Below are 26,423 nucleotides of genomic sequence, written 5' to 3' on the forward strand. Positions count from 1 at the left end.
CCCATCTTCTGTTTCCCCCCTCTACCTGCAACTTAGCGTAACCACCCCACACGTCAAAATTTAGTACGAACCAAAACTTTTTCACCAAATATTTGACTTCTTTTCATGCTCAGCACCACCCCCTTGCAATTGAATTTAAACTGTGCATTTTTTTTTTTTTTTAGGTTCTAAGTTTCACTCAGGACCTGCCAGAGTAAACTTAGAATACTGGGTACCTGGTCTGCTGTTATTTTGGTTTTAAGGAGCATTAGCAACTAAGGCCATATTGCTTGGGGGATGTGGTCATTCCAACCTTTCCGCACCCTCCGTATTTGGTGGTCACGGGCTCGAACCCCGGTCTAATCAAGAAGCATGTGCTACGCAGTGCCGTCCTGCCCACCTGGCTATGGAAGCACCCACCCGGTCTGCCTCCACAGGGCAAAAGTGGGGCAATGTCAACTCAAATCACTCTTGTGATTTGAGTTGACCAGTTGGTCTTGTATTTTGTTTAAAATAACCTACTGATTGTAGAAGAAACAGAAATACGAATGAGAACTGAGTCGCATAATGGGCAAAGACCCAGGATATGACTTGGGAAGCTCACTCGAGTGACAAATGCTTCCCGAATCATCAGATCTTAATTGAACACCTGAAAGATGAAGGATAATGAGCTCTTTGGAGCAGAGATCCATCACCACTTTGCAACTAATTGAGTTATGGTCCAGCATCCCTGTGGCATGCTTTTGACAGTTCGTTCAGTTTGTATCACAACAAATCCAGATTGTTCTGAGGGCAAAAGCATGACTACCTGCTACTAGATAGGTGTAACTAATAAATTGGTCATTCAGTATACATCCACTACATTGACAAAAGCATCTGGGCAATGAACCCGTTCACTGTCCATTTTTGCAGTAGGTATAAAAGCAATTGCATTTACAATAGAAGCAGATCAATGGTTTATAGATGGACAGAGGAATTAAGCTTATGGACTTCCAATGGTAGTAGTCATCATAGGATGCTATATTAGCATCTAATCTGTTCATGACATTGCAACAAAGCCTGAGATCAACGATAGCTGATGTCACATTGCTACGACAGTCAAGAAACATTTAGGCAGAACACAAGAATTGGCAGAAAGACAACAAAGGGTTCTCAGAAGTGCTATGGAAATCCTGACAGTAATCGGATGCTGTCAACTGAGCATTCAGAGGCTACCAGAACTGATACGAGCACAAAAAGAAGTGTCTGTGATTTTCAAAAAAAAAGACAGTACATAGGGCACCAAATTTTACAAATCACACATATTTCAAAATGTCATACACATTGTGCATTCAACTCCTTCATAAAGGCATTTTTTTTTTTTTTTTTTTGCTAAATTCCTAATCTCACGAGTATAGTTCCTTATAATGGCATTTTACTGAATGGAGAAACAAAATATTTGTACTTTTTTTTTTTTATCAATAATAAATTCTTTCCACATGCTTAGTTTTAAGGCACATGAAAATGCTAAATACATTTCCTTCAAGTAATGCAACATCAAACAGAACAGTTTGTATTGATGATTTATGCCTTTGCACTTACAATGTTAGATGAACGAGTGTTACTTTTTATTACGACAATATTAACTGCCATGCTAAATTAACAAAAGTATTTTTTTAAAAAAATTTTAAATTATATTATTATTAGCCATATGGTGCAAGGAAGCCTAAGGCTTATGTTGCACCAGCTGAAAAAAATTTCTGAGATAGCCTGAGAGAGAGAGAGTCAAAAGTAGAAGGGAATCACCAAGAAAGAGAAGAATGATGATATCCAGCTCAGGACCCTGGGTGTGCCAAGCCCATACTCACCAGATGCACCCCTGGGGTTGTTATATTACATAAACCTGTATTTGTGTCTGTAAATTGCACGAGTTCTCTGGTCGATTTGCCTGTTTAAAAAAAAATGCCACAGACCGACTAACTTAGCCACGGAGTGAAAAACACCCATTAAAGTTCCTCATGTCGATGGGATTCAAACCTGGGTCTTTTCCACCTGAAGTGAGTAGGTCAGCAACAATACCACTGTGCTACCTGTGCAAACATTAGCAAAAGTATATTGTTAATTTTAATATTGTATATTTAGTTCAGGAAAATAACTTTATATGAAAATTGTGACAAGGCAAAAGAAGATCCCCAAAATGCTTTTTGAGGTTCACCTCTAGTCACCCCATCCTTAGGTGATGGCTCCAGTTCATTTCTTCGGCAATTCTTCAAAATATTTACTACATACTTGTCAAAAGATTATCCTTCTCTTCTGCGTTTGGTTATCATTTTTAATCACCTTGGTTATGATTTCTCTTCCCATTCTCAAATTTTTAACTAAATGCCAAACCTTCTTTCCTCTCCTGATATATGTTTTTTCTATCATTCCCAAGCCTCCACAAGCAGTGTCCGTTAAAAAACACTGTATAACAGCGTTTGCTGGCACTGAAAGTAGATTTTTATTCTGGGAGTATACCCAATTTTTTTGAATATAGCCTCACAATAGCATTTATCATAGTTAAGGAACATTAACATTTTTGATGGCAATAAAAATAAAAACTTAATTGATCCATAATAATAATAAAAAATATATTTTAAAAATATTCCATAAAAAGTTGAATGTTTTACTGGTACTCAGTACTGCCTTACTTTTAGCACTAGGTGTGCACTGATTTTACTGTACAACAGGCAAAGTGAATAAAAAAGACAAGTCCTTTCAAAGGAACTAATTTCACAAAATGTGTGACTATGATGATGACTACTATAAGTTGTGTAGTGTACACCACAAATGATAATTTCTCTAAAAGGAAATGTCAATAATCACTGAAATCACTGATATGAGGATAGGATGGCACCACATTACAATTAAGTAGCATTATACTTCTCCTTTTAGAGTGTTACTTATTTGCAACATATATTGACACAACCTGTGGCAACAGGCTCCCAATTCAGAGATCAATGTTTTTTGAAAGACCTCTTTTTTGCTAGCTTTGTCTGTTTTAATATAAATATAACAATAACAATATAAATGGTCATTAACATAAAATAATAAACGTAAATATCCTATTAAATAGAACTTTGCCATGTATTTACTTATTACTTGCCAGTATAAATTTAGTATCTCTGAATTATCCCAAATCATTGAATTTTATTTCATTTTTTTTGTTACATAGAAAAGACTCTCTCTCTAGGAATTTAATGCTATTAATTTCAGAGATTATTACAATTTATTAACGGTAATAATCTTGATCTTGTCAATGAAATGTCACCACTAACATTACAATTTCAAATATAATTTTTCTGCACAAAATGTATTCACAACAGTGGTAATGTGAGAGTAGTAGAAAGATGGTAACACTACAAATCATTTTTCTGAAAGTGCTGTATAATATTTATATAAGAGCATTTTGTCTTATCACACTCAGAAGTTCAATTTTTATTAGAGAATAAATTATTAAATAATTCATAAATGTAACCATTATTACCTTTGTGTTCAGTGAATGTGGAGTTTTGTTTGGGTGAAGAGAATAAGGTGAATCGTAAATAGTTATGAACAAAGGTTGGGTAAACATTTCTTGGAAGCACATTTCAAAAATAAAAAAATATAGACAAGGCCTTGATAATCTGCAATATTTGCTTTGTGCACTAAATTAATATTTGAAATAAATTTAATTTCATTTTTCTGTGTGCAGAACAAGTAGTGGCCTGGAAGCTTTACTGGATTAATACACACCTGAAATACCTTCACTCTGACATCATTTAGCAGAAGTCAAATTGCTCATGGCAATTCACCTATATAAATGACAGGTCTTTCTTCATTACAAAGTAATTTTATTTCCCTTAAATATATAAAATGTAATTTCTTTTGCATTAAAATTTTTCTCATATTTTGGGTTTTCCAACTAAATCCCATTTTGTTGGAAAACCCAAAATATGCCTTCATAGCAATGGCAGCTGGCTATAGGGTCCCTGAGCTGATGCACTACCAAAATAACAGAAAAAAGAAAAGTACATAACAAAATACAGCAACTCCCCGACTTATATAAGGGCTGCATTCCGCGGAACGCTACGCAAGTCGGAATTTCCCCCATGCTTGCTGAATTGATTGAATCAAAAAAGAAATGTTCGACAAACATGTAAATAGAATTAATTATTATATTTATTAAATTTTTTATCTCATGTGCAGGAAAAATTACAAAATCGTACAATTTAAAATTTCAAAATTATAAAATTACAAAAAAAAAAAAAAAAAAGAGAGGAGACAGGCATGTCAGTAAGTTTTACCTCTCTAGAATCATTGTCAGAGTCGACGTCTTCAGCTGATAAGTACGCCGCTGCAGAGGTTAAGGAGATTTAGAAGAGGTTGGCAACTCAACCTTACGATAGAACATATTAATGGATGACTGGATGGTGGCTTTCTTTTCCTCGTAGATTTATTTGTAGCAAGCAAGCATATCATTCGCCCCTCTGTTAACTTTTAGTTGTTTGCTGTCAGGATCCGTCTTCTCAAACCTCGCCATTGCCGATGCAATTTCACGAAATGCCATTGCCATCTCTCTGGTGATGAAGCGTCCTGGCTCCTCATTTGGTTCATCTTGAGCTTTGTCAGCATTTTCTTCTTTCACTGTCGCTGCCTGCAAGTCAATAAGTTCTTCGTTAGATAATTCCTTCTCTTCTTCCTCTAACTCCTCCACGTCTTTGGCATCAACCTCCAACTGAAGTAGCTCTGCAACCTTTACAATCTTATCTGTAACCTCTTCATATGATTCATCTTTTTCAAATCCTTTGAAGCATTTTACGTGCCATGGGCCTATTTTCCTCCATACATCATTTAAACAACTTTTAGTAATTTTTGCCCAGGCCTTATTAATGTTTAAGATGCCATGGTAAATATTGTAAGATTTCCAAAAGTCTCTTAACGTAAAATTTTTCTCATCGTCGACTACAGACAATGCCCGAGCAAACGTATGTAAATAGTATGCTATTAAATTCGAAATAACACCCTGATCCATAGGTTGCATGAGTGAAGTCGTGTTTGGCGGTAGAAATATGACTCTCACGTAAGAATTGAAATCATCTAGATGCACAGGATGTCCAGAGGCATTATCTAATAGAAGCAAAATCTTGAAAGGAACGTCATTGTCTTTATAATATTTTTCAGCCTTGGGAATAAAGCAGCATTTAAACCAATCCTCAGAGAGAGAGAGAGAGAGAGAGAGATATTGTTATCAATTCTCTCTGGTTCGATCAGAAATGCATGTGTAGGGTGGCTTTATTGATGCCCTTAAATGCAAGGATTTCCAGAATGGTACAGAAGCAGTGGTTTTAATCCGTAATCTCCCTATGCATTAGTTCCAAGCAAGAGCGTAGCTCTATCTTTTGAAGCTTTGAAACCTGGCATTGTATTTTCCTCTTTGGCAACGTATGTTCATTCCAGCATTTTTTTCCAATACAGAGCAGTCTCGTCAACGTTAAAAATTTGCTGAGTTGAATAGCCACCTTCATCAATAATTTTTTCCAACACATCACAAAATTTCTCTGCAGCTGCAGAATCAGCACTGGCAACTTCACTGCATACTTTAACGTTGCAGAAACCAGTGCGATGCTTGAACATATTAAATCACCCGTTGTGTCACGAACTTCGGTTGGGGTTTGCTGTACTTATCCTTAATATCTTTATAAATACTTGTTGCTTTTGCTTGAATGGCCATTAGACTCAGGGGCACTTGGTTCTGAATGTGATTTTCCATCCATATTATTAACAGCTGTTCCATCTTCAATATAGCACCTGAATGCGGTTTTGTGATCATTGCTGATCTCAAGTGCGTTGATCCTTTGACATGTTCTTTTATATGCGCACTGTCCTTTAAAATAGTATTCACTGTTGAAGCAGCGAGACCTATTTCCCTTACAATAGATGACAAACTTTGTCCTGCTTTGTACTTAATCATTTTCACCTTCATTTCTAAATCAATTTTGTTTCGTTTCCTGGCACTACCACCACTTGCACTTTTCATTGGTCGCTTTCCCTTCATTATTGTAATACGTAAATAGGAATGAAGAAAAGTTTCTGAAAATTTGTTTTATATGACTGAAGATTTCAGTGAAGGGGAACACATTTCACCATAATACCGAAACGTAAAAACCCACAGAATTCCAGTTGGGATTATCGCAAATGCAATAAGATCGAGTTTACTACCCATTTATAATTAGATGCACTAACAGAAAAGCCCGATAAACCAGAAAGTGCAAATTGTTTTTGTGTTATGGTCATAACCTCCAGAAACGTGCTTTAGAAAAATATCGCAGCTATTCAAACTTGATTCTCATAACAGGAACATATGATAACGATGAAAGGGTAGTGCAATTGCCATTATAAATATGACTTTTTAGAGAGATAAATAGCTTAGTAATATAGCGAAATTTTCAACTTTCAAGGACTCGGAACAAAATACAAAAAAAAAAAAAAAAAAAAAAAAAAGTGTTATTGAGTTCACATTATATTTTCACAGTACCTCCATCTATCCCTACAGATGTAAAACACATTTCCATATTTTTTTCATTTTGCACCAGCGGGCAAAAACTTACGTAAATTCAAATTTGCGTAAGTCGAGAAGTTCGTGTAAACAGAAAAATACAAAAAGGTGTTTACAATTGATGCTATAAATGATTACACATTACATAATGTAGTTATATTCACATCTGAACAGTTAATAGCAATATGCCACTAAAGTTGGTTCTTGCGGGTCAGGTATAGCAAGTAAAATATGTGTGCACATAGAGATGCTTTGAAATTTCATTACATTCATTGCAATGTTAAACAAATGTGCTGGAGAAGACTGGCTCCAGTTTGTAGTCATGCTTTTGTTGACATTTATTCACAATGACTAAGATAATTTATTGAAATAATAATAATAAACTTTTTTGCATGCAATGATAAACTTGAAATTATATGACTAGACAGACCTCTGACTGATTTAAATATTGTTATAGCAGGAAAAAAATATATTAAATAATTTTATTTTGGCACTGCCAGCTGAAATCACCAGCAGCCACAACTACTTAATACTGTTTCACTTTGACAGCAAACATTAATTTTCTGTTTGAATGCTGAAACTAACGTAGGTAATTTTGGCACTACCCTTTTTCTGATATAAAAATCTTAAGATTGTTTGCCTAATGCACACATCTGCCAACTTTTCAGTTTCAAAAAGCTGGAGATGGGATAATTGTAAGGAGGAAAAAACAGATTTTTGAACAAAAAAAAAAAAAAAAAAAAATTGTTTTTTTTTTTTTTTGGAAAATACAGTTCTTTACAAAAAAACTGAAGATAACAGAATTTGTGTGTGTTAAGCACCAAAGCTACAAAGTAAGAGTATATTGTGGTTGTAAATCGCATGCATTCTGTATTCAGTGCTGTACTTATGAAGAGGCATATGAGGCACTAGCCTCAGGCAATCACCACAGAGGGGAACTTCGCATGGCCTTGGTAATCTTGTGTATGTTTTGAAATTTTACATTGTATTTCTTTGGCATCTTACCGAAAGACTATTAATTAGCTTCACACTACACAAGTACTAAGAAATTATTGCAATAATAGAGAACAATGCTACATGGATCTATTCTGCAATGCAGACTACCACAGCACACTTGACAGTTAATTTATTAATGAAAATAAGTAGAAATTAACAAACGAATCTGAATGTACTTTTATTTTTTGTGAAAAGAAAAAAGAGAACCGTTTTGTCACCAATTACATTAGGATGGTTAGATGGAGGTAGGTCAAATAGAGTTAAAAAGATATTCTCTGTCGTAAATCTGGAGAGTTGGTAGCTATGAATGCTGGCACTGAGAGCAAGCTGCTTTTGATTTGATGATTTTTGTTTAAATTTTTAATTTATGGGGTACAGTTTGGAATAACTTTGATTACTTCCATTTGTAGCAAATAAAAATGGCTGCAGTGGCAGTAATCAGAGGCATTTTTTAAAGCTATCACAACCACTTCTTTCCCTGTGCAATTTCACTAAAAATGCCTGTTTTTGTCCTTCCATGCAGTATTTTTTTATTATTTCAATATTAGAAAGCATATTTTGGAACAATACACCTGCATGACCAGCACAACTCAGAGGAAGATTATGTTCTATAACAAAAGATGCAAACAAACATTTGGCACATAATGACATCATTGTCGCTATGAAATGCTACACCTACTTTGCATTTCTTTCTGTGAAGTGCATACTGTCCCTATGCTTATTTTTTTTCAAATGCCTGATTGTGTTTCCTGCTACTTGAAATTGAAAAATTACATCTACATACAGTACAAAAGGGAAATGTGTCAGCTTTAGATTTTGCAATATGTAGAAAATCTTGCATATGTGCGTTATGAAATTTTACTTCGTATTTCACTGGCATCTTACTAGAAAGCATTGTTAACTAGCACTGAAACACAGAAATACAATGAAATTGTCATGCATTACAGAGAACAAGGCTATTATCACACGAATCTGTTTTGCAATGTAGACTAGCACACCTGACAGGCAATTCTTTAACAAAAATAAGTAGAAATTTGCTGAATTTCTTAAAAATTCTAATTCTAACATAGTTTCACTTTTTTTTGTGAAAAGACTGAGAAAAACTAAGTTTTTGAAACACGGCAGAAAAACTATATTGCAATAGTGAGATGGAGAAGAGTCAAATAAAGGGGTTCAAGTAAAAAAGGATTCTCTATTGCAAATCCAAAGTGTTGGCAGGTATGCAATCAACAGTCCAAAGAATGTTTTACATTCTTTGGACTGTTGACTTTTGACTGTTTGGACTTTGTGAAAGAATGCTTTCACAAAGTTTTATTGTGCTTTATTGCAATAGCATGCTTTGTTGCTTGCTTAATTGGTATCTTTAAATGATTATTTAATGCCTCTTTCCTAAATATAATTGTGTTTTGGTTGCATTACAATTATTAATATGAATTTTTTTCTTTTCTTCAGTATGTGTACACTCATTTCACAACATACAATGTTGTTTGACCACTGTCTTATTAACGTAAGACAACAGAAGTAAAATTAAGTGTTTTCTTCAGGAATTAGCTGTTCACTGACTGACCTCTACAGTGACTCAACTCATTTGACAAATGGAACATTCTTGGCATAATTATGGTCAAGTATCTGTCTTATTTGGGTAAGCTATAAATCCTTATCCTGAACAGTCTTAGAATGTTTTTTTGGAAAATCATGGTTTATGATGAAGGCAGGAATTCATGGTCAAGGACTTCATTCCTGATAGAATAATTTCAGCAACATAACTGCTCTTTTAAATCTCCTAATACTAATCATTAGATTTAAAAGAACAATCCAACTAAGGACAAGAGAAATAAAAATCATACAGATTATCCCATTTTGCACTGTAATGCCAAACAACATAAAGCTGAGAATAACACTGGGATGCAGGAACTATTGAAGAAGACCTCATCATCAAGTTGTGCTCTCAGATGAATAGTGAATAACTAATAAACTTCTTAATATTAAGTTGAGAGGGCACTCCGGTCACGGAAGAGGACAGTCAGTGGATTTTTGGATGCTGTAGAGGGATACTTATTTTTGAAGAATACTGTATTCTTCATTAATTAACATACTACATTGTGTTTTACAAAGATATTAAATAGGTTTAGTACAGTTTGTTGGCTTCTAATTTTGAATTTAACTAGTGATTTTTGGAAGTTACGACTCCCAGTGTTGGTGCCAATATTGTTAGCAGCCATATTGTAATCGATAAGAAATAGCGTAATGTATATATCTCGAACAGATAGCATAAGGTATAATGTAATATGAAGCACTGTATTAGGAATCTGTTAGCTTATTATAGTATTATCAATTAATCAAAAATATTTAAAGATTTATTAATCTTATTAAATTTCATTGTTAATTAAACTGTATTTAAATGTAAATCATGACCCAGACTAGAGCTGTGAAGCAAAGATCACAGACTAGCGAGAGTGCTGTGACTCGGGGGAGAAAAGAAGGGGGGGTGATTCCCCAATGCATCACAGTCTCAAAAAATGTGCGAAATGTGAAATGTTTGCTGAACTTTCTAAAATAAGACATCATCTAGCCTAGGAGGATGTCTTTATGTGTGTTAGATGCCTAGAGTATCAAGAAATTAGGTGCCAACTCAGCATTCTGATGGGCATCTATGAGAGCTTGGGGTGTAAGGTAAATGCCCTCAAAGAAATTAATATGAGGGCCCATCAAGCTCTCAGCTGCCCAGCTCAACGGCAGAGCTCACTCCTGTGCATCAGGCAACACAAAGCAGAATGTGCTGGTCCCACAGTTATTGTTGGTGACTATTGTCAGGGAGATGGGGAATACACTATGCAAGAAGGATTGGTGGAACAGGACCAGGGTATGTCTGCCAGGGGCAAAAGTTGATGACACTGTAGAGCAGATATCATCTTTTAAGGGCACAAAAGGTGATATTGTTGTACACATTGGAACTAATGACATTAAGAGTAAGAAATCTGCAGATTTACTCAACAAGTACAGGTCAATGTTGAAAAAAAGTCGCGAGTTAGGGTTGAATGTGAAAGTGTCTGCAATTCTGCCCAGACATGATAGGAGGGAGTATATGATGAGAGCCTTGTCGATCAATTTGGCACTGGAGAGATTGTGCAAAGCTCAAGGGGTAGAATTTTTTTCAGCCTGATCTGTGTTTGTTGACAGGAGAGACTGCTTCTACAGGGATGGCGTACACTTAAATAGAAAGGGTGCAAGAATATTTGCTGATACTAACGAGGCAGTGTTAGGTGGGTTGGAAAACTTCTAGTTTGGGGGATACACAGACTAAAAGGTTAACAGTGGCCGCAAACAGAGGCAAAAGTGATTCTTGCACAGTTTATATTAGAATGATGGAAAATCATTCTAATATAAACTGTGGAGCAGCATGGAAAACAAGGCAATGGAGATTTCCAGGACTGTTGGGAGTCATAGTGGAACAAAAAATACATGGGCTGTGTTAGGGTAACTAAGAGTAGAAACAGGTGCATGTATACTTCCATGTACACCAATGCTAGGAGTATAGTTAATAAATTGAAGTGCTAGTCAAAACATCAAAGGCAGATATTGTTGGGATATCAAAGACATGGTGTCACACAGATATAAGCAGTGCAGTTCAGATTTTTTTCCCCCCAGGGAAATTTGTTCCCTTAGTTTGAATATTCATGTGGGATGAGGTAATAACAGTTTTGGATATGTCATACATGCAGCAATATTTCTATTCTTATTTGTTTTGTTATTAGCAAAAAGTAAAACCAAATCATATTTAGCCATTTATCATATAATGCACATACATTTCTTTCTTGGTATAGAATTAGCATATTTAAAAATATGGAACATTTTATACTGTAATAAATCTAAATGCAATGAAGCATAATTCTTTCAACTGTATCCCATATTGTGATCATCTTTCAACAATGAGTTACCACGTATTGCACTACCTCATATAAGTAATGCCTCACTAATAAAGAAGATTACAGTTACTTATTCTCGGTGGGCACCACCACCACCACCACATAGACGGCACCGTTTCAAGGCTTGTTGGCCTTTCATTAATGGGTGGGCAGGTACCCTTGTATTGCAATCATGACAACCAGTTGTGAAGTTAATCCCACAATATGAGAGATGCCAAAAGGTGTAATAATACTGCAATAAATCTAAATGCAACAAGTCTTCATTTTCATTTCATTTAGTCAATTACTTTTCATTTAGTCTTCTTTATTAGTGAAGCGTTTCTTATTCAAGGTAGTGTCAATTACTTTTCATTTAGTCTTCTCTATTAGTGAAGCGTTTCTTATTCAAGGTAGTGCAATACATGGTAACTTGTTGTGAAGGATGGTCACAATATAAGATACAGTTGAAATGATGCCTTTTACAGCACTTTCATATTTTTAATTTAAGAGCTATCTAGGGTGTATCTACACTGATATTTAATAGGAACATTTTATAAGAAACTATGCTCTTAGTTGATAAAATAATGAAAATTAAAAGATATTGTTATTATATCTCTTTTTTTTTTTGCATTCAGAAGTGTTAATTTCGAAGTGATTTACAATCAACAAAGACTTCTTTACTGCATATGATTTTAATGAAATGCTAAGTTAGCATGTTTATTTTTGTTCTATTTAATTTTTTTAAAATATAATACTAGGTAATACACTGTAAATACTATATAATACACTGAAAATTAATAATATTAATAATAATAGTAAACACTAATAGGTATACAAAAAAAAAAAAAAAAAAAAGTTGTGTTAGAAGTATATATGGCTAAAATTATACTTATGAATATTCTGATAGTCTTTAAAAACTAATACACAACTTGGGATAAAAAAAAAAATAAGTAAAATAAAAAAAATGAGCTGAATGTATAAATTAACAATAAAAATGGGGTATGTGAAAAGAATTAAATCTAAAGACATAAGCTCCTCACTGAGTATCAAAATCTTTATTTATCACGCAATGAAAGCAATGCCTCCAGCACGCTGCAAAGACAGTATTAAAAACTATTATATTATCACATGGTAAGCACACTAAAACTATACATTTGGCAAACTGTTAAATATTACCGAGCCTAGGCCGTTTATGGGAGCACTAGGTTGCAACAACAGAAGAGAATATTTGCCTTAAGGCAGCATAATACAAGTCAAGGAAAAATGCACACTTGTACAGAAAGGCAGGTTCATTTCGATTCCTAGTCACCATTTACAGAACAATGTCTTTCAATAAAGATTCTATGTACAGAAAAAGCCCATTTTCATTTTATGGTCCATATTTATTTCTAATTCAGCATGGTATCTCTTTCCACCTTCCTTTCTCCTTTCTTTAATGCAAATATTAGATAAATAAGTTAAGCTTTGATTTTTTTTTTTTTTTTTTTTTTTGCACTAGTGAAAGCTAATTAAATATGTCTGCCATTAAAAATGACAACTTTCCACTTTCTTTATTTCACTATCTTTTTAAGTATGATATAGATAATTTTGCACTGTATCATGGAATTCAAAGAAGCGAATGATAGAACATTACAGAAACCCCTCTTAACAATGATGATTCTGACCTTATGAACATATACAGAAAGGAGAAAAGTTGGCACAGATATACAGCAAAATGCTGCAATAAGTAGATGTTTCACCAATATTTTAGTTGCAAAGTAGATTTTGCAGCCTCATCAATAACTAAAATATTTTTAAATACAGTGATGAAAGTTTATACAGAAATCTTAAGAAAAACAAAGGTCTATCATGTCCAGTGCAGTATTTAAGTTAGTAATATTGTCCTTCACTGTTATACCTATAGGCAAGTTAACCCCCAAAAACTGTGAAATGCACAATTTCTTCTGGTTAATTTATACTTATGGAATGTCTTCTTGTGGTGCCTCATGCTGAGACCACATATTTACTGTATATATATATTATAAATATCAAAATTACAAGCCACAGGAACACACTGAAACATCTGAAATGCCATGCCCCTTTGCAGCTACTCATATCTGTTTTCCTACAAAAATTCCCTTTTGTGTGGAACCACCTTTTTCCCTGACCATAAGTTATTGTGAATGGTAAAGGCATCAATGGTAACAGTCAAATGCTTAGTATGAACTTCAGTGAAGCACTTTCCACCAGAGTTGTACCTGCAAAACCACAAAATTCAATTTAAATTTTTGTATCATATGAATTAGATTATATCATATGAACTACAGAAAACCTAAAAATTTTAGCTGAAAAAATTAAATTAAAAATTAAATTAAAAATCATATTTACATCGTAACCAGGCTTGAATGAATCTGGTTAAGGGGTAAAAGACATTTCCAAAAATCAGGAGCCAAGTTAAGCAGCTGGTTGAATTTTGGCAGACTCATTCATGAAAAAAATTCTGGTTGCCACATTGTAATTTTTAATCACCTATGGTCAACCAGCCTAGGTCTGACCAGTCCTGATCACAACATCAAGGTAATGAAGGAAGATTTTTGGTTACGTTACTCAGTTAAATGTATTTTGCTAGTTTTTATTTTGGTGGACTGGCAGTTATCGTTGTATGTATCTTGCAGTTTCTTTTATACAAAGTAACAAAGAACACAGCTATCTGAATGGAAGCTATTAAATGCTGCTTTTGTTTTCATTATATAAATTTCACATTACTTAAAATACCTTGAGAAGTACCTGTTTTATGACTTATTCCTCCACTATAACCACCCCCTCTATTCCATCAGTTCATCCTGCAAACTGGAGCTGTCCATTTGCAGAATGAAAAATACAGAATAGGTATAAGAAACAGAGTTTGAAATCCATGAAATTATTTATAAATTTTAGCCTAATCAGATATTTAAGAGGAATAACCTTTCAAGCATATAAATTATTTGACACCTGCATTATATTGAAAGATTATGATCCACATTTTGAATAAAAATACACCAATAATATAAAATTATAGCATCAATAATGTTTTTCTCTCTCAAGAATGAATGTTTTTTTTTTTTTTTTTTTTTGCATGGAGGCAGTCAAAGATGTCCAAAAGATGCATTAACACTTCATTGTGGCTGCAAAGCAGGGGAAAAGCAAAGTGCTTTTCTTCATGTATGCAGGTAGTTTTGATTGTCTTTTAGTAAAAAAGTTATCTTGTGTGGTATTTTGTGTCTGTTTATTTTTTCTCCTTGTTATTTTATATTTTTAAAGGATTATTACTGAAGCAAAAACTCTGACTTGGTAGCTATCATTTACAAATTTTGACAAATGGCTTAAGGAATAAAGGAAAAAAAAAGTAATATATTTATTAAAGTTAATAAAAACAATCATACAGAAAAATTATCATAAAGTAGAACAGCTGTGCTTGAACGAACTTTGACACAACAATTCCCCCCACCCTTTTTTTTTAAATGAAAAACTGAAATGCGAAAAGTAATAGGACCTACAGTACAGTCAGTACCACATATGGGTTTCAGGTTAAGAAGATGAAAGAAGATACCTGTTGATATTAAACTTGAATTTCTGTAGATTTAAATTTTATTTTCAGGAAATGCATATAAAGAAGATTGTTTCAGAAAGTGGAAGTTGAAGGGATGAATGAGGGAGAAGAAAAGTTGGCCCTGTGAGTTTGAAACTGGACAGTAAAAGGATGCTGACCAGTTGCAGCACGTGTTCGGATTGGTTTGGAAGAGAAAGAGGGAATTATAGAAGACAATTTAGAAGAAAAATGCCCATGGATATATCTATAGAAAAGGCATACAGTAGAAAAAGACCATCTATAAGACAGAGTGGAGAGACTTTGTAAGAGATGGGTCATTAATAAACCTAATTGCCCTCTTTTGAATGAGGTCTAACAAGTCTGAGAAAAGTTATGGGGTACTGCCTAGAAGTGGAAACAATATTCCATGGTACGGAGAATTTGCAATTTATACAAAGTGAGTGGCAGTTTAGAAGAAAAGTAATGTCAAGAGTGAAAGAGTAAACCTAGTTTTTTAGATGCAGAGGAAGCAATATTCGTTATCTGCTTATGCCAAGAGAGATTAGAAGTCAGCATAGTTCCTAATAGAGATATGCAATCTTGTTGAGAAAGCCTAAAAAATGTGCAACTTGTGAAATGTTTGCCAAACTCTCTGGAACAGAACAGAACAGAACATAATCTAGCCAAGGAGGATGTCTTTGTGTGTGCTAGGTGCAGAGAGTGTCTACAAATTAGGTGTCAACTCAGCTTTCTGATGGGCGTCTACGAGAACTTGAGGTGTAAGGTAGATGCCCTCGAAGAAATTAATATGAAGGGCCCGTCAAGCTCTCAGTTGCCCAACTCAATGCCAGAGCTCACCCTTGTGCATCAGGCAACATAGCGGCAATTTCCAAGGCAGAATGCGCTGGTCCCACAGGAGTTGGTTATTGTTGGTGACTCTATTGTCGGGGAGATGGGTAATATATTGTGTAAAAAGGATAGATGGAAAAGTACCAGGGTATGTCTACTAGGGGCAAAAGTTGATGATGTTGTAGAGCACAAAGGGCACAAAGGGTGATATTGTTATACACACTGGCACCAGTGACATTAAGAGTAGTAGGATATTTGCAGATTAACTTAAAAAGTACAGGTCAATGTTGAAAAAAAGTCGTGAGTTAGGGTTAAATTTGAAAGTGTCTGCAATTCTGCCCAGACATGATAGGAGGGTGTATATGATGAGATCCTTTTCAATCAATTCGGCCCTGAAGGGATTGTGCAAGGGGTAGAATTTTTTGTGGTCTGTGCTTGTTAGCAGGGGAGACTGCTTCTACAGGGATGGGATACACTTAAATAGAAAGGGTGCAAGTGTGTTTGCTGATGCCATTGAGGCAGCATTAGGTGGGTCAAAAAACTGCTAGCTTGGGGGGATTCTCAGACAAAAAGGTTAAAAGTAGCCATAGGGAGAGTGAAGGTGATTCTTGCACTTCAGGGACTGATGGCAGTCATCATGACACAAATAAATACATGGGCTGTGTTAGGAAGGGAGGAGGCATTATGCTATTAATTAAGAAAAACATAAAATCTAAGGAAGTGCATCCAGTTGACATAGATGGACAGTACAATGTTGAGTCAGTTTGGTGTGACATAAGCACTGGGAAATAAAAATTGAGAGTAGGAGCGTGTTATAAGCCTAATGACTCGGATGAGTATAATAAACAACTGTACTGTTAGTAATTACAGAGTAATTAATTGTTAGAGTAATTACAGGAAAATAGAGTGGGCCAGTAAATCAGAGTCTTATAATTGGGGATTTTAACTTCCCAGATATAGACTGGAACTTCTGGTTGGTCACTTGCACACTAGCAAGACTTTTGTGGATTTATTGGATGATTGTTTCCTGCAGCATCATGTTCGAGAGGCAAACAGAGAGGGTAATACTCTTGATCTGGTTATCAGCAGTGATTATTTGTGTATTAAGAATTTGCAGATAAAGGATCCGCTAGGTGGCAGTGCTCACAGTGTACAGATGTGAGATTTACTCAAAGATATAATTGCCATCAGGGGTAAAAGGAAGGGTTTTTGCTTCGGTAAAGCTGACTAGTTTTTAAATTCTGTACAGTGAGACCAACTGATGATGTTACTAACAGCAAATTCAGAGTGGGAAGCATTCAAGGAATTAATCGTGGAAATTACTAAGCTTTTCATACCAATTAAGAAATATCGTTCAAGGTTTAGGCCTAAATGGTTGTCAAACGAACTAATGAGACTCGTGTCAGAGAAGAAAAATGCATGGGATGCATATAAATTATTAGGCAACATAGAAGCCTATGGCAGATATAAGCTAGTCTGTAATCAAGTCACAAACGAGATTAGGCAAGTGAAGGCAGATTATGAGAAATCTTTGTCAAAGGATGCTAGGAAAAACAGCAAGGATGTCTTTACTTTATAAACTCTAAAAGGAAGGGGATGAATCAGATTGGTCCACTCGATATTGATGGTTTAACTGTTGATGATCCTGCTCAAATAGCTAACAAACAATGATTATTTTGCATCTACATTCACACATGAGGATTTATTAAGGGAGGAAAATTCCATAGGTATATCAAGCTGTAACAGGGTGCTTAATGATTTTGTAATAACTGAGAGCAAGGTGGAGGAGAAATTGTTGAAGCTGAACATAAAGGCTTCTGGGGTGGATGGGATCTATCCAGTTATATTAAAGGTGGCAAAGGAACTAAGCAAACCCTTAGCCAGAATTATGGGAGCATCCTTGGACTCAGGGGACGTCCCCATGGACTGGAGATGTGCAAACGTATCCCCAATTCACAAGGGGGGGATTGAAGGGTGACACAAGTAATTACAGACCTGTTAGTTTAACTTCTGTACTGGGTAAAATAATGGAGTCACTGGTTGAAGATGCATTGCAGGATCATCTAGACAAGACTGCAGAAATAACTGAGACACAGCATGGGTTTTTTAAGGGAAAGTCTTATTTGAAAAATTTGATTGGATTCTATGATGTGGATACAAAGGAACTGGATGCAAAAAATAATTTTGATATCATATACTTGGATTTCAGGAAAGCTTTTGACACTGTTGCGCATGGAATACTGTATAAATTGGAGCAGAATGGTATTAAGGGTAAGTTGCTATAATGGATAAAAGGGTGGTTGAGTGGGAGAAGACAGAGTGGTAATCAATGGATGCTGTGCTTTGTGGACTAATGTTATTAGTGGAGTCTCACAGGGTTCGGTGTTGGACCCACCGTTGTTTTGTATATTTATCAATGATATTGATGAAGGTATATCAGGCTTAGTGTCAAAGTTTGCAGATTTTACAAAGGTTGGCAGGGTTGTTAATGACAGTAATGGCAGTGTGCTACTGCAACAGGATCTAGAAAATTTGGGCAGATGGGCTGAGAAGTGGCAACTGAAGTTTAACATTGACAAATGCCAAGTACTGCATATGGATAGAAGTAACCCCAGAGGAACATACCGACTGTGTGCTACTGCACTTAGAGTGGTAGAAAATGAAAAAGACCTGGGATTAATTGTACAGTCAGATATGAAGTTTCCTGAGCAATACAGACAGGTTGCCAGAGCAGGTCATGGTGTTTTGTCAATGATATACAAGAATTTTGCTAGCACGGAAAAGGAAGGGTTATCCCTTTGTAAAAGGCAATGGTCAGGCCACGCCTTGAATACTGCATACCGGTCTGGAGGCCTCATTTTAGGAAGGATGTAGATTTGCTTGAGCGTGTACAGAAAGGGCAACAAGATTGGTGAGGGGAACGAAGGTGTCCTCTTACCAAGAGAGGCTAAGTTCCGCAAATTGGAGCGGCTGTAGAGTAGGCACCTGCAAGGTGATCTGCTTGAGGTGTGTAAAGCCTTGAATGGGTTGAGCACGCTGAATTCTGATGGGATTCTTCCACTTGCTCAGATTAAGAACCTAAGGAGGCATAAATTCAAATCGAGGAAAGACAGCTGTAGAATAGATGCGCAGAAATTTGCCTTTAGCCAGCGGATGGTTAATTGCTTGAACAAACTTCCATCTGTCATTGTGGAGGTTGATAGCTTAAATAAATTCAAGGAGGAACTGGACAAACTTTTACAAGGAATGGCTGTGTGAATTTTTTTTTGTGGCTGATGCTACATAAGCTCATATGCTTGCTTTCTTGCATCTCATGCCACTATTACTATCTGAGTGTCACTGAAAATAACCACAGGAGTAGAAGAATCCTTTTTTGCAAAATATAAGACAGGACTAAGTTTCAGTAGGATTGAAATTAACTAAGTTATCTTGCCCCCCCCCCCCCCCCAACTGGAGAACTACCTGGAAATCAGAATTTAAGGAATTGTGATGGATATTTGAGAAGCTGAAGCTATTTGCACAGATAATTTTGCAGGGCAAGGTTTCTCAAACTGGAAAATGGATACGCTTTTCAGCAGAACTATGAATAGGATTTCCAGTCAATATAAGAAGGTCAATAATATACAAGAAAAGAGTGGGAGAAAGAACTGAACTTGGGAAACACCAGCATTAGTGGAGAAGTTACAAGGCAGTCATTTACCACCACGTAATGAGCAGTCAGAGGGAAAACTGGATACTCAATTACAAAACATGGCAATTCATAAGATGGAAGCTTATTTAAAAGACCTTTATGCCAAACACAATCAAAAGCAACTGCTTGAGTTTCACAAAAACTTTTCCAATAAATTTGCCCATAGGTGGGTAATATATGTGAGTATCATCAATGGATTGACAGAATCTATATTGGCAATCAATGATCAGATGGAGGGTTTCAAGATAGTTTAGGAGCTGGCAGGTAAGATTTCTCCATTGCTTTAGAAAGACTAGAAATAAGTGCAATGGGCTGAAAATTGGATGGTGGTGGTTGTTGTTGTTAGTTGTTGGTGCATCGGCTTCTGTGTCCATAAATGCACCTACCAAAGTTTTTGCATTTACTCTGATCCAAGCCCGAGGCGGGATTCGAACCCATGACCTTTGGGTTGCCAGGCAGGCACTTTACCCATAACAGCAAATATCCAAGCAGAAGGAAAAACACCAGTGGAATAAGGAAGTGTAAAAAAGGTGACACAGAACAGGCATAACCTGAGGAGTATAGGGTTTGAGAACAACTTGAGAAATACCATCAGGACCTGGAGCTTTCTTGACATCAAGACTGTTCAAAATTGTTCTGACACCCTTTTGATGGAAGACCACAGGAGGCACCAAATGGAGTGTAGTAGTAATCACAGTAGGTAGTTTACCAAAATCATCAATACAACAGTTGGAAAAAAAAAAAAGAAAAAGTACGATACTAGCAAGTAAACATTATCTTTAGCTGAGGTAGCAATAAAACCACCAAGTTTTAACAGAAGTGGGAACAGAGATGGGCAAAAGTTGCAGCCAATAGTTTTGGCAAGAAACCAGAATGCTCAACTACCTTTTTGGACAAGAAGCAAGTTTTCTACTCTTAGCCTGTTCAAAATGTAGTTTAAACTGATTAATAACTGTTTGACAATTGTTGCAAGCTTTGGTGTAGGCAGAAAATGAACCTCCTGGAAGTTTGGATGCTTTGTTATTTGTTATTTGGTTTTTAGGAGCATTAGCAACTAAGGCCATATTGCTCCAGGGATATCCGGTGGTCATTCCCTTTCTGCATCCTCCATCTTCCCTTTCCAATCTAACCAATCCTTGAGGACTGGTTAGATTTATTGTTCAAAGGCTAAAAAGATCCAAAACTGGCAATCTCAAAGACCCGATATTGCCAGATTTCACACTTAGATAGCAATCCCTGCTGAAAAATTAAATTTCATGGAAAGTAACGCAAATGAAGATTATATCTATACAATATGAAAACTCTCCCTCTTTGTTGACGTATAAGTAAGAAGAAAAGATAGTTCTGTGAGTTTGAAGTTGGAGATTAAAAGGATGCTGACTGATTGTGTTGTATGTTCAGACTGGCTTGGAAGAAAGAGGGAACTAATTACATAGTTATAATTATTCATATTAAGCATCATAAAATATCTTCATTTTCTAAGTAAAATTTCAAAAAATAATGAATGTTGTATCAAGCATAAAAAGTTTCAGATTCTGAAGTTTATTTTTTTCCAATACTTCCAACATTTGGTAAAAAATTTTAATTGCTAAGAAACATATAATTAGATATACAAGGCATACCCAGAAATTAAGGTATCACTTCCCTCCTCTCAATCAATAATATTTATTTTTGTACCACAGATAGCATCCTGCAATGCTTCCTGCACCATCCACCCCCACCTTGGGGTGGATGGTGCAGCACAGTCCAAGTTTCAGAGATAGCTTCGCAGAGTCCTATGTGTGACATGTTGAAGGAAGGGTCCTTACAAGACTTTTGTGGTGACAAATTCATCAGAAACAGTTGAGTTTCTACAATGCTAGGACTTAGTCTTCTTTTAGTGATCCCTCTTGATATCACATCTACCAAATTCACTTCATCAACTTCCTTTCTTCTGTGCCTTTTGCTGAAAATGACAAATTCAGGATTCATCTCCTATAATAATTCAGGACAAGAACAGTTTACTGTTAGCTTTGTAATGCTCTGAAAAATACTGATCAAATATCTTTGCACAGAGCTTTGTGCTCTTGAGGTTTCATGGGATCCACCTCTCAAACACACACTTTTGAAAACATTGCAAGGCTCGGATAATCACGTTGACGCTTCCTTTGCAGATTGACAGCATGAATGCCAGCTGCCTGTTTGTGATGATTTATCTTTACAAATGTCACTAGCACACATTGCCGGAATGGCCAAATGGATCACAGAGCTTGGCTTATCCTTCTCCTCATGCCATCGATTTCTTAGCCTAATGACTAAAGGTGCTTTTGTCAACTGTACAGCTTCTGAACTTCTTTAATTACCTGTGAATATTTTTCACCAGTCTGTTTTCTATCATGAGAAACTCAAAACTTAAAAATACATTTTCACTGAGGGAAAAAAAATGTGTATTATTTTCTGCACAACTCTCATTTTTTAATTTGAAGACAGTACAAAAAACAACTTCATTCAAATTAGTATCTAACATCTGCAAAGTTAGAATGAAATGGCTTTAAAACACAGCGAGAGAGAGAGAGAGAGATATTTACTATTAAACTTAACATTCATAGCAAAAGTGGAATGACATACTTGTAAAACCTATCCATCATCTGATCTGTAACAGCTTTAGGTCCAATGCCATACAACTTGAATACTTCTTCTCTATCAGGATTATAAGAATAAATAGCTCTAAACTGGCAACCTGCATCACGAAATAGGATCAGAAAATGCTTGCTTTCTGACCTGTTAATTTCCTGGGAATGCACAAACAATATAGCATTAATATTTTCAGTCACATCATAAGGACAATCAACTATCTCTTCTGTAAGAATGACAGAACAGTTTGCTGATGAATTATATATATATATATATATATATATATATATATATGAGACTCCAGCTTTATTATTTGAATTAAATTTAACAGAGAATTTATTACAGAGTGATCTGACAATTTTAATAAGGAAAACAGTCACCTGTGCTGCTCTGTCCACTGCTTTCTTTTAGTGTTATTTTATTTTATTATTATTTTTTCTTGTATATAGAAACCTATATATTTTCTTTATAGTAAAATCTGTGAGGAGAGTAGCACAGTCCCTGTTACTGCCTTCTTATCCTTAAAAAGAGAAAATGAGTAATTAAAAAAAAGTGAGAGAGAGTATACTATGTATTAGTCAATTAGTTATTTTCAACTTTTCTGATGCTATGCTCCAATTTCAATTGAAAAATTTTACACAGACCCCAATAATTTTTTTATACCTTTGTATTTTTATTAACTCTTTTGTGAGTAAATTTCTGGTCTATATGCAACTGGAATTAATTTTTTAAAGATATTTGGAAGTCTCTAAAAATTGAAAACTATGAAAACCAATCCCCTTAAATATTCATTTTTTTCCCTGTTTGGACTTCACAGCCAAACATCAGAGTGAATTATTGTAAAAATCAGAATCTTGATAAAAAATAAAAACTTGTCATTACTTTTTTAAATTTGAGTTCACATCCTGTACCTTTTATATGTATTTGAGTGAGTTTCATCAACTTCCTAGATATAAATCCAGAGAATTTCTTCAATTTCAACTTGTCAAAACCTGCAGTTCAGAATCTTGTTGAAAGAGTGTCAACTGTACAGGACATGGTTTCAGAACTTGTTCTGTACAACTATACAAGACAAGTTCTGAAAATTGGTGTGGTATCCTACACCATTCAGAACTATCATAAATATAAAAATGACTAGTATTACTTGTAAATATAGTTGATAAATGGCAGTATGCAAACGTATACAGGGTGTCTCAAAAATACTGGTACACACGTTTAGGGGAGGTAGGTGACATCTAAAGGAATGTGAATCGCATAGAAACCCATAACCGGAAATGTCACCGTAAGTCGGTAGACGGCGCGGTAGTCGCCGCATGAAGAGCATGCATCGATATATGAACTGTGAGCTGGCAGACATGCACCTAGTGTATGGATTAGCAGGGGGAAATGGACGAGCCGCTCAACGAATTTATGGAGAACACTTCCCAGACAGACATGTACGACTACCGTTTGTTTGCGCGTGTGCATCAAAATTTGTGCAATTATGGGTCATTTAGAGGTAACAGGAGTAGTGCGGGCATACCATGCTCAACACGAACTCCCGCCATGGAAGAAAGTGTGTTGAATGCCATCCAGAATAATCCTACTACCAGCACATGTGCCGTTGCCTCTGCCTTAGGAGTGTTTCGTTGCAGTGTACAGCGTGTCTGGCACGACGATTCCTTACACCCCTTTCATCTCCAAAGGGTTCAGTTACTGCTCCCCCAAGATCATCCTGCATGTGTGGCTTTTGCGCAGTGGTTTCTCCAAGAAAGTGTTCAAGACTTGAATTTTCCAGCCTATGTTTTGTTCATGAATGAGGCTTATTTCACTCGGGAAGGCTTATTCAATCAGCACAATGCTCATGTGTGGGCTCATGACAACCCACACGGTGTGAGCCCCCATGCGGCACAACATCGCTTCGCAATAAATATGTGGGCAGGTATGGTCGGTGACTGCTTAGTCGGCCCATACCTGTTACCATCCCGCATGAACTCCACTAAATATTGGATCTTTCTTGAACAAGTTCTACCAAGGTTACTTGACGATGTTCCAGAAAATGTGAGACGCAACATTTGGTTTCAACATGATGGGGTGCCTGCCCATTATAGAAGGTGTGTTCGTGACCATTTGAACAGGCGTTTTGGGCGTAAATGGATTGGCCGTGGTGGATCCATTGCCTGGCCCCCACGCTCCCCTGATTTATCGAGCTTTGATTTCTTTCTGTGGGGGGCCCTCAAATTTATTGTGTATGAATTGCCTGTGGAGATGGAAATGGATCTCGTGGTGAGACTCGCTGCACTGCTGCTACTGTCAAAGAAACTCCAGGTGTGTTCGACTGTGTCCGCCAATCCATGCTGCGTCGGTGTCACGAATGCATCACGTCTCATGGTGGAACCTTCAAGCATCTGTTGTAACATCATGAAATGCATCCATCTCGTACTAATATTATGTCAAATTGAGGGGGCCCTCAAATTTATTGTGTATGAATTGCCTGTGGAGATGGAAATGGATCTCGTGGTGAGACTCGCTGCACTGCTGCTACTGTCAAAGAAACTCCAGGTGTGTTCGACTGTGTCCGCCAATCCATGCTGCGTCGGTGTCACGAATGCATCACGTCTCATGGTGGAACCTTCAAGCATCTGTTGTAACATCATGAAATGCATCCATCTCGTACTAATATTATGTCAAATAAATGTTTGCCACTAATTACTGTCTTGTGTCATTTCTGCTTCTTGTGCCTCTGCTACTACTTTCCCGTGACGTTTCCAGTTATGGGTTCCTATGCGATTCACATTCCTTTAGATGTTATCTACCTCTCCTAAACGTTTGTACCAATATTTCTGAGACACCTGTATACTTGCATACTTCTATGGGTTCTTACATAAAAAAAAAATAAAAAAAAAACACGTTTGTGTGTGTCACTCTTGAAATGGTTAAAATAAATAACAGAAGCAATTTTAATTAATTATTATGAAGATATTATTAACGTGAAAACGGGCAGATAATAATCATGAACCATTTATTATAGAAATAAATGAAACTAGTTTTGTATTTCTAAAAAAAAATAATCGGATTACTGATTTTGATCAGCTGTTAAGTGCTCACTGACATCACAAGTGGTCTGTGGTTTGTTGCACTGCATGTGTGAGATTTTTCTATTTTTTTTTTTTTTTATTTTGAGGCGGTTTACATTATTTGTAGTAGATCACACAATGAATGTGGTTTATTGTTTCTATGTAAGAATAAAATACTGGAATTTCCTTTATTCAAATTATTAAACTTCTGGAGCTGAGATTCTAATTGGCTTTAGACAAATAAAATGTTTGGTATAGGCTACAAAGAGTATGCACTGAAGAAATTATGGTTATGAGTTTCAACTATTATAGTAACTATCACTACCCATTTTGCTTACTACTTGATGATCGAGACAAAAAAAAAAAAAAAAAAAAAAAGGAAAAAAGAAGGATGAGAACAATTAGAGAGTATGTGGAGATAATGCTGTCAATCCCAGCACAGCATCTTGCAGGACTAATCAGATAACATTAACAAATGATTCTGAAAAAGCTAACCCCTTAGCCCTGGAGTCTTCAGCACTGCCCCCATACAGCCATAGTAACTTATGGACGTTTCAATAATCTCCTTCTCACACACAGACTAAGAAATCAATAACAGTTGTTATTTCTGATGGATATTCATTCTGACAACTATTGTTACATAATTGTTCCAGCAGTACGAACTGAGATGATGTGATATTAGCATAATAAGAAAGGATGTACTTACAAAGGGTACTAGGAAAGTTTTGCAATACAGCTTTGTTTATTTAATTTTTTCAAAGTAATTTCCTCTACATTCAATACACCTCTCCATCCTCCGAAACCAATCTTTAAACCAGTTCTGCCAAGTTTCACTAGGGAGTAAAGCACACTCGTTGTCCCAAGCCCGTAGAAGGTCCTCATCACTGGAAAACCGCCTCCCTTTTGGCTTCATTTTCACATGTGGGAACAGTGCAAAGTCGCAGGGAGCAAGGTCTGGACTGTAGGGAGGGTGCTCGAGAAGTTTCAGTCCTGTCGTGGTCAAATATTCGGTGCAGGCTTTGGCGCGGTGAGCTGGAGCATTATCGTGATGGAGGTACCAGGTGTCCATTCTTGACTTTGGCCGCAGGTTCTTCATAGATCCAATGACTTTAGGCAGGCATTGTTCAGTATACCACTTAGCTGTGACTGTCTTCTGCGTGTCCAAAACGACACGTTCCACAATTCCACTCGATTTGAAAAATACAGCTATCATTTTCTTCTTTACAGATCG

The 26,423-nt window shown here is 36.0% G+C and overlaps 1 protein-coding gene across 4 annotated transcripts in view; it reads right to left on the reverse strand.

The window, feature by feature from the left end:
* Window positions 1-13,044: 13,044 nt before the first annotated feature.
* Patronin (calmodulin-regulated spectrin-associated protein patronin) overlaps window positions 13,045-26,423 on the reverse strand; it is a 389,298-nt gene continuing 375,919 nt past the window's right edge. For all 4 annotated transcript variants that reach the window (XM_090386590.1, XM_090386589.1, XM_090386591.1 and 1 more), the window contains 2 exons: window positions 22,131-22,294; window positions 13,045-13,673 (listed from right to left, as the gene is read on the reverse strand). In XM_090386590.1, the coding sequence (XP_090242716.1) occupies window positions 13,541-13,673; window positions 22,131-22,294 (297 nt within the window). In that variant the 3' untranslated portion in view covers window positions 13,045-13,540. The remainder of the gene's footprint in view (window positions 13,674-22,130; window positions 22,295-26,423) is intronic.

Source organism: Mastigoproctus giganteus, chromosome 12 (assembly GCF_048544385.1).
Source record: "Mastigoproctus giganteus isolate SK-2022 chromosome 12, ASM4854438v1, whole genome shotgun sequence".
Taxonomy (NCBI): Eukaryota; Metazoa; Arthropoda; class Arachnida; order Uropygi; family Thelyphonidae; genus Mastigoproctus; species Mastigoproctus giganteus.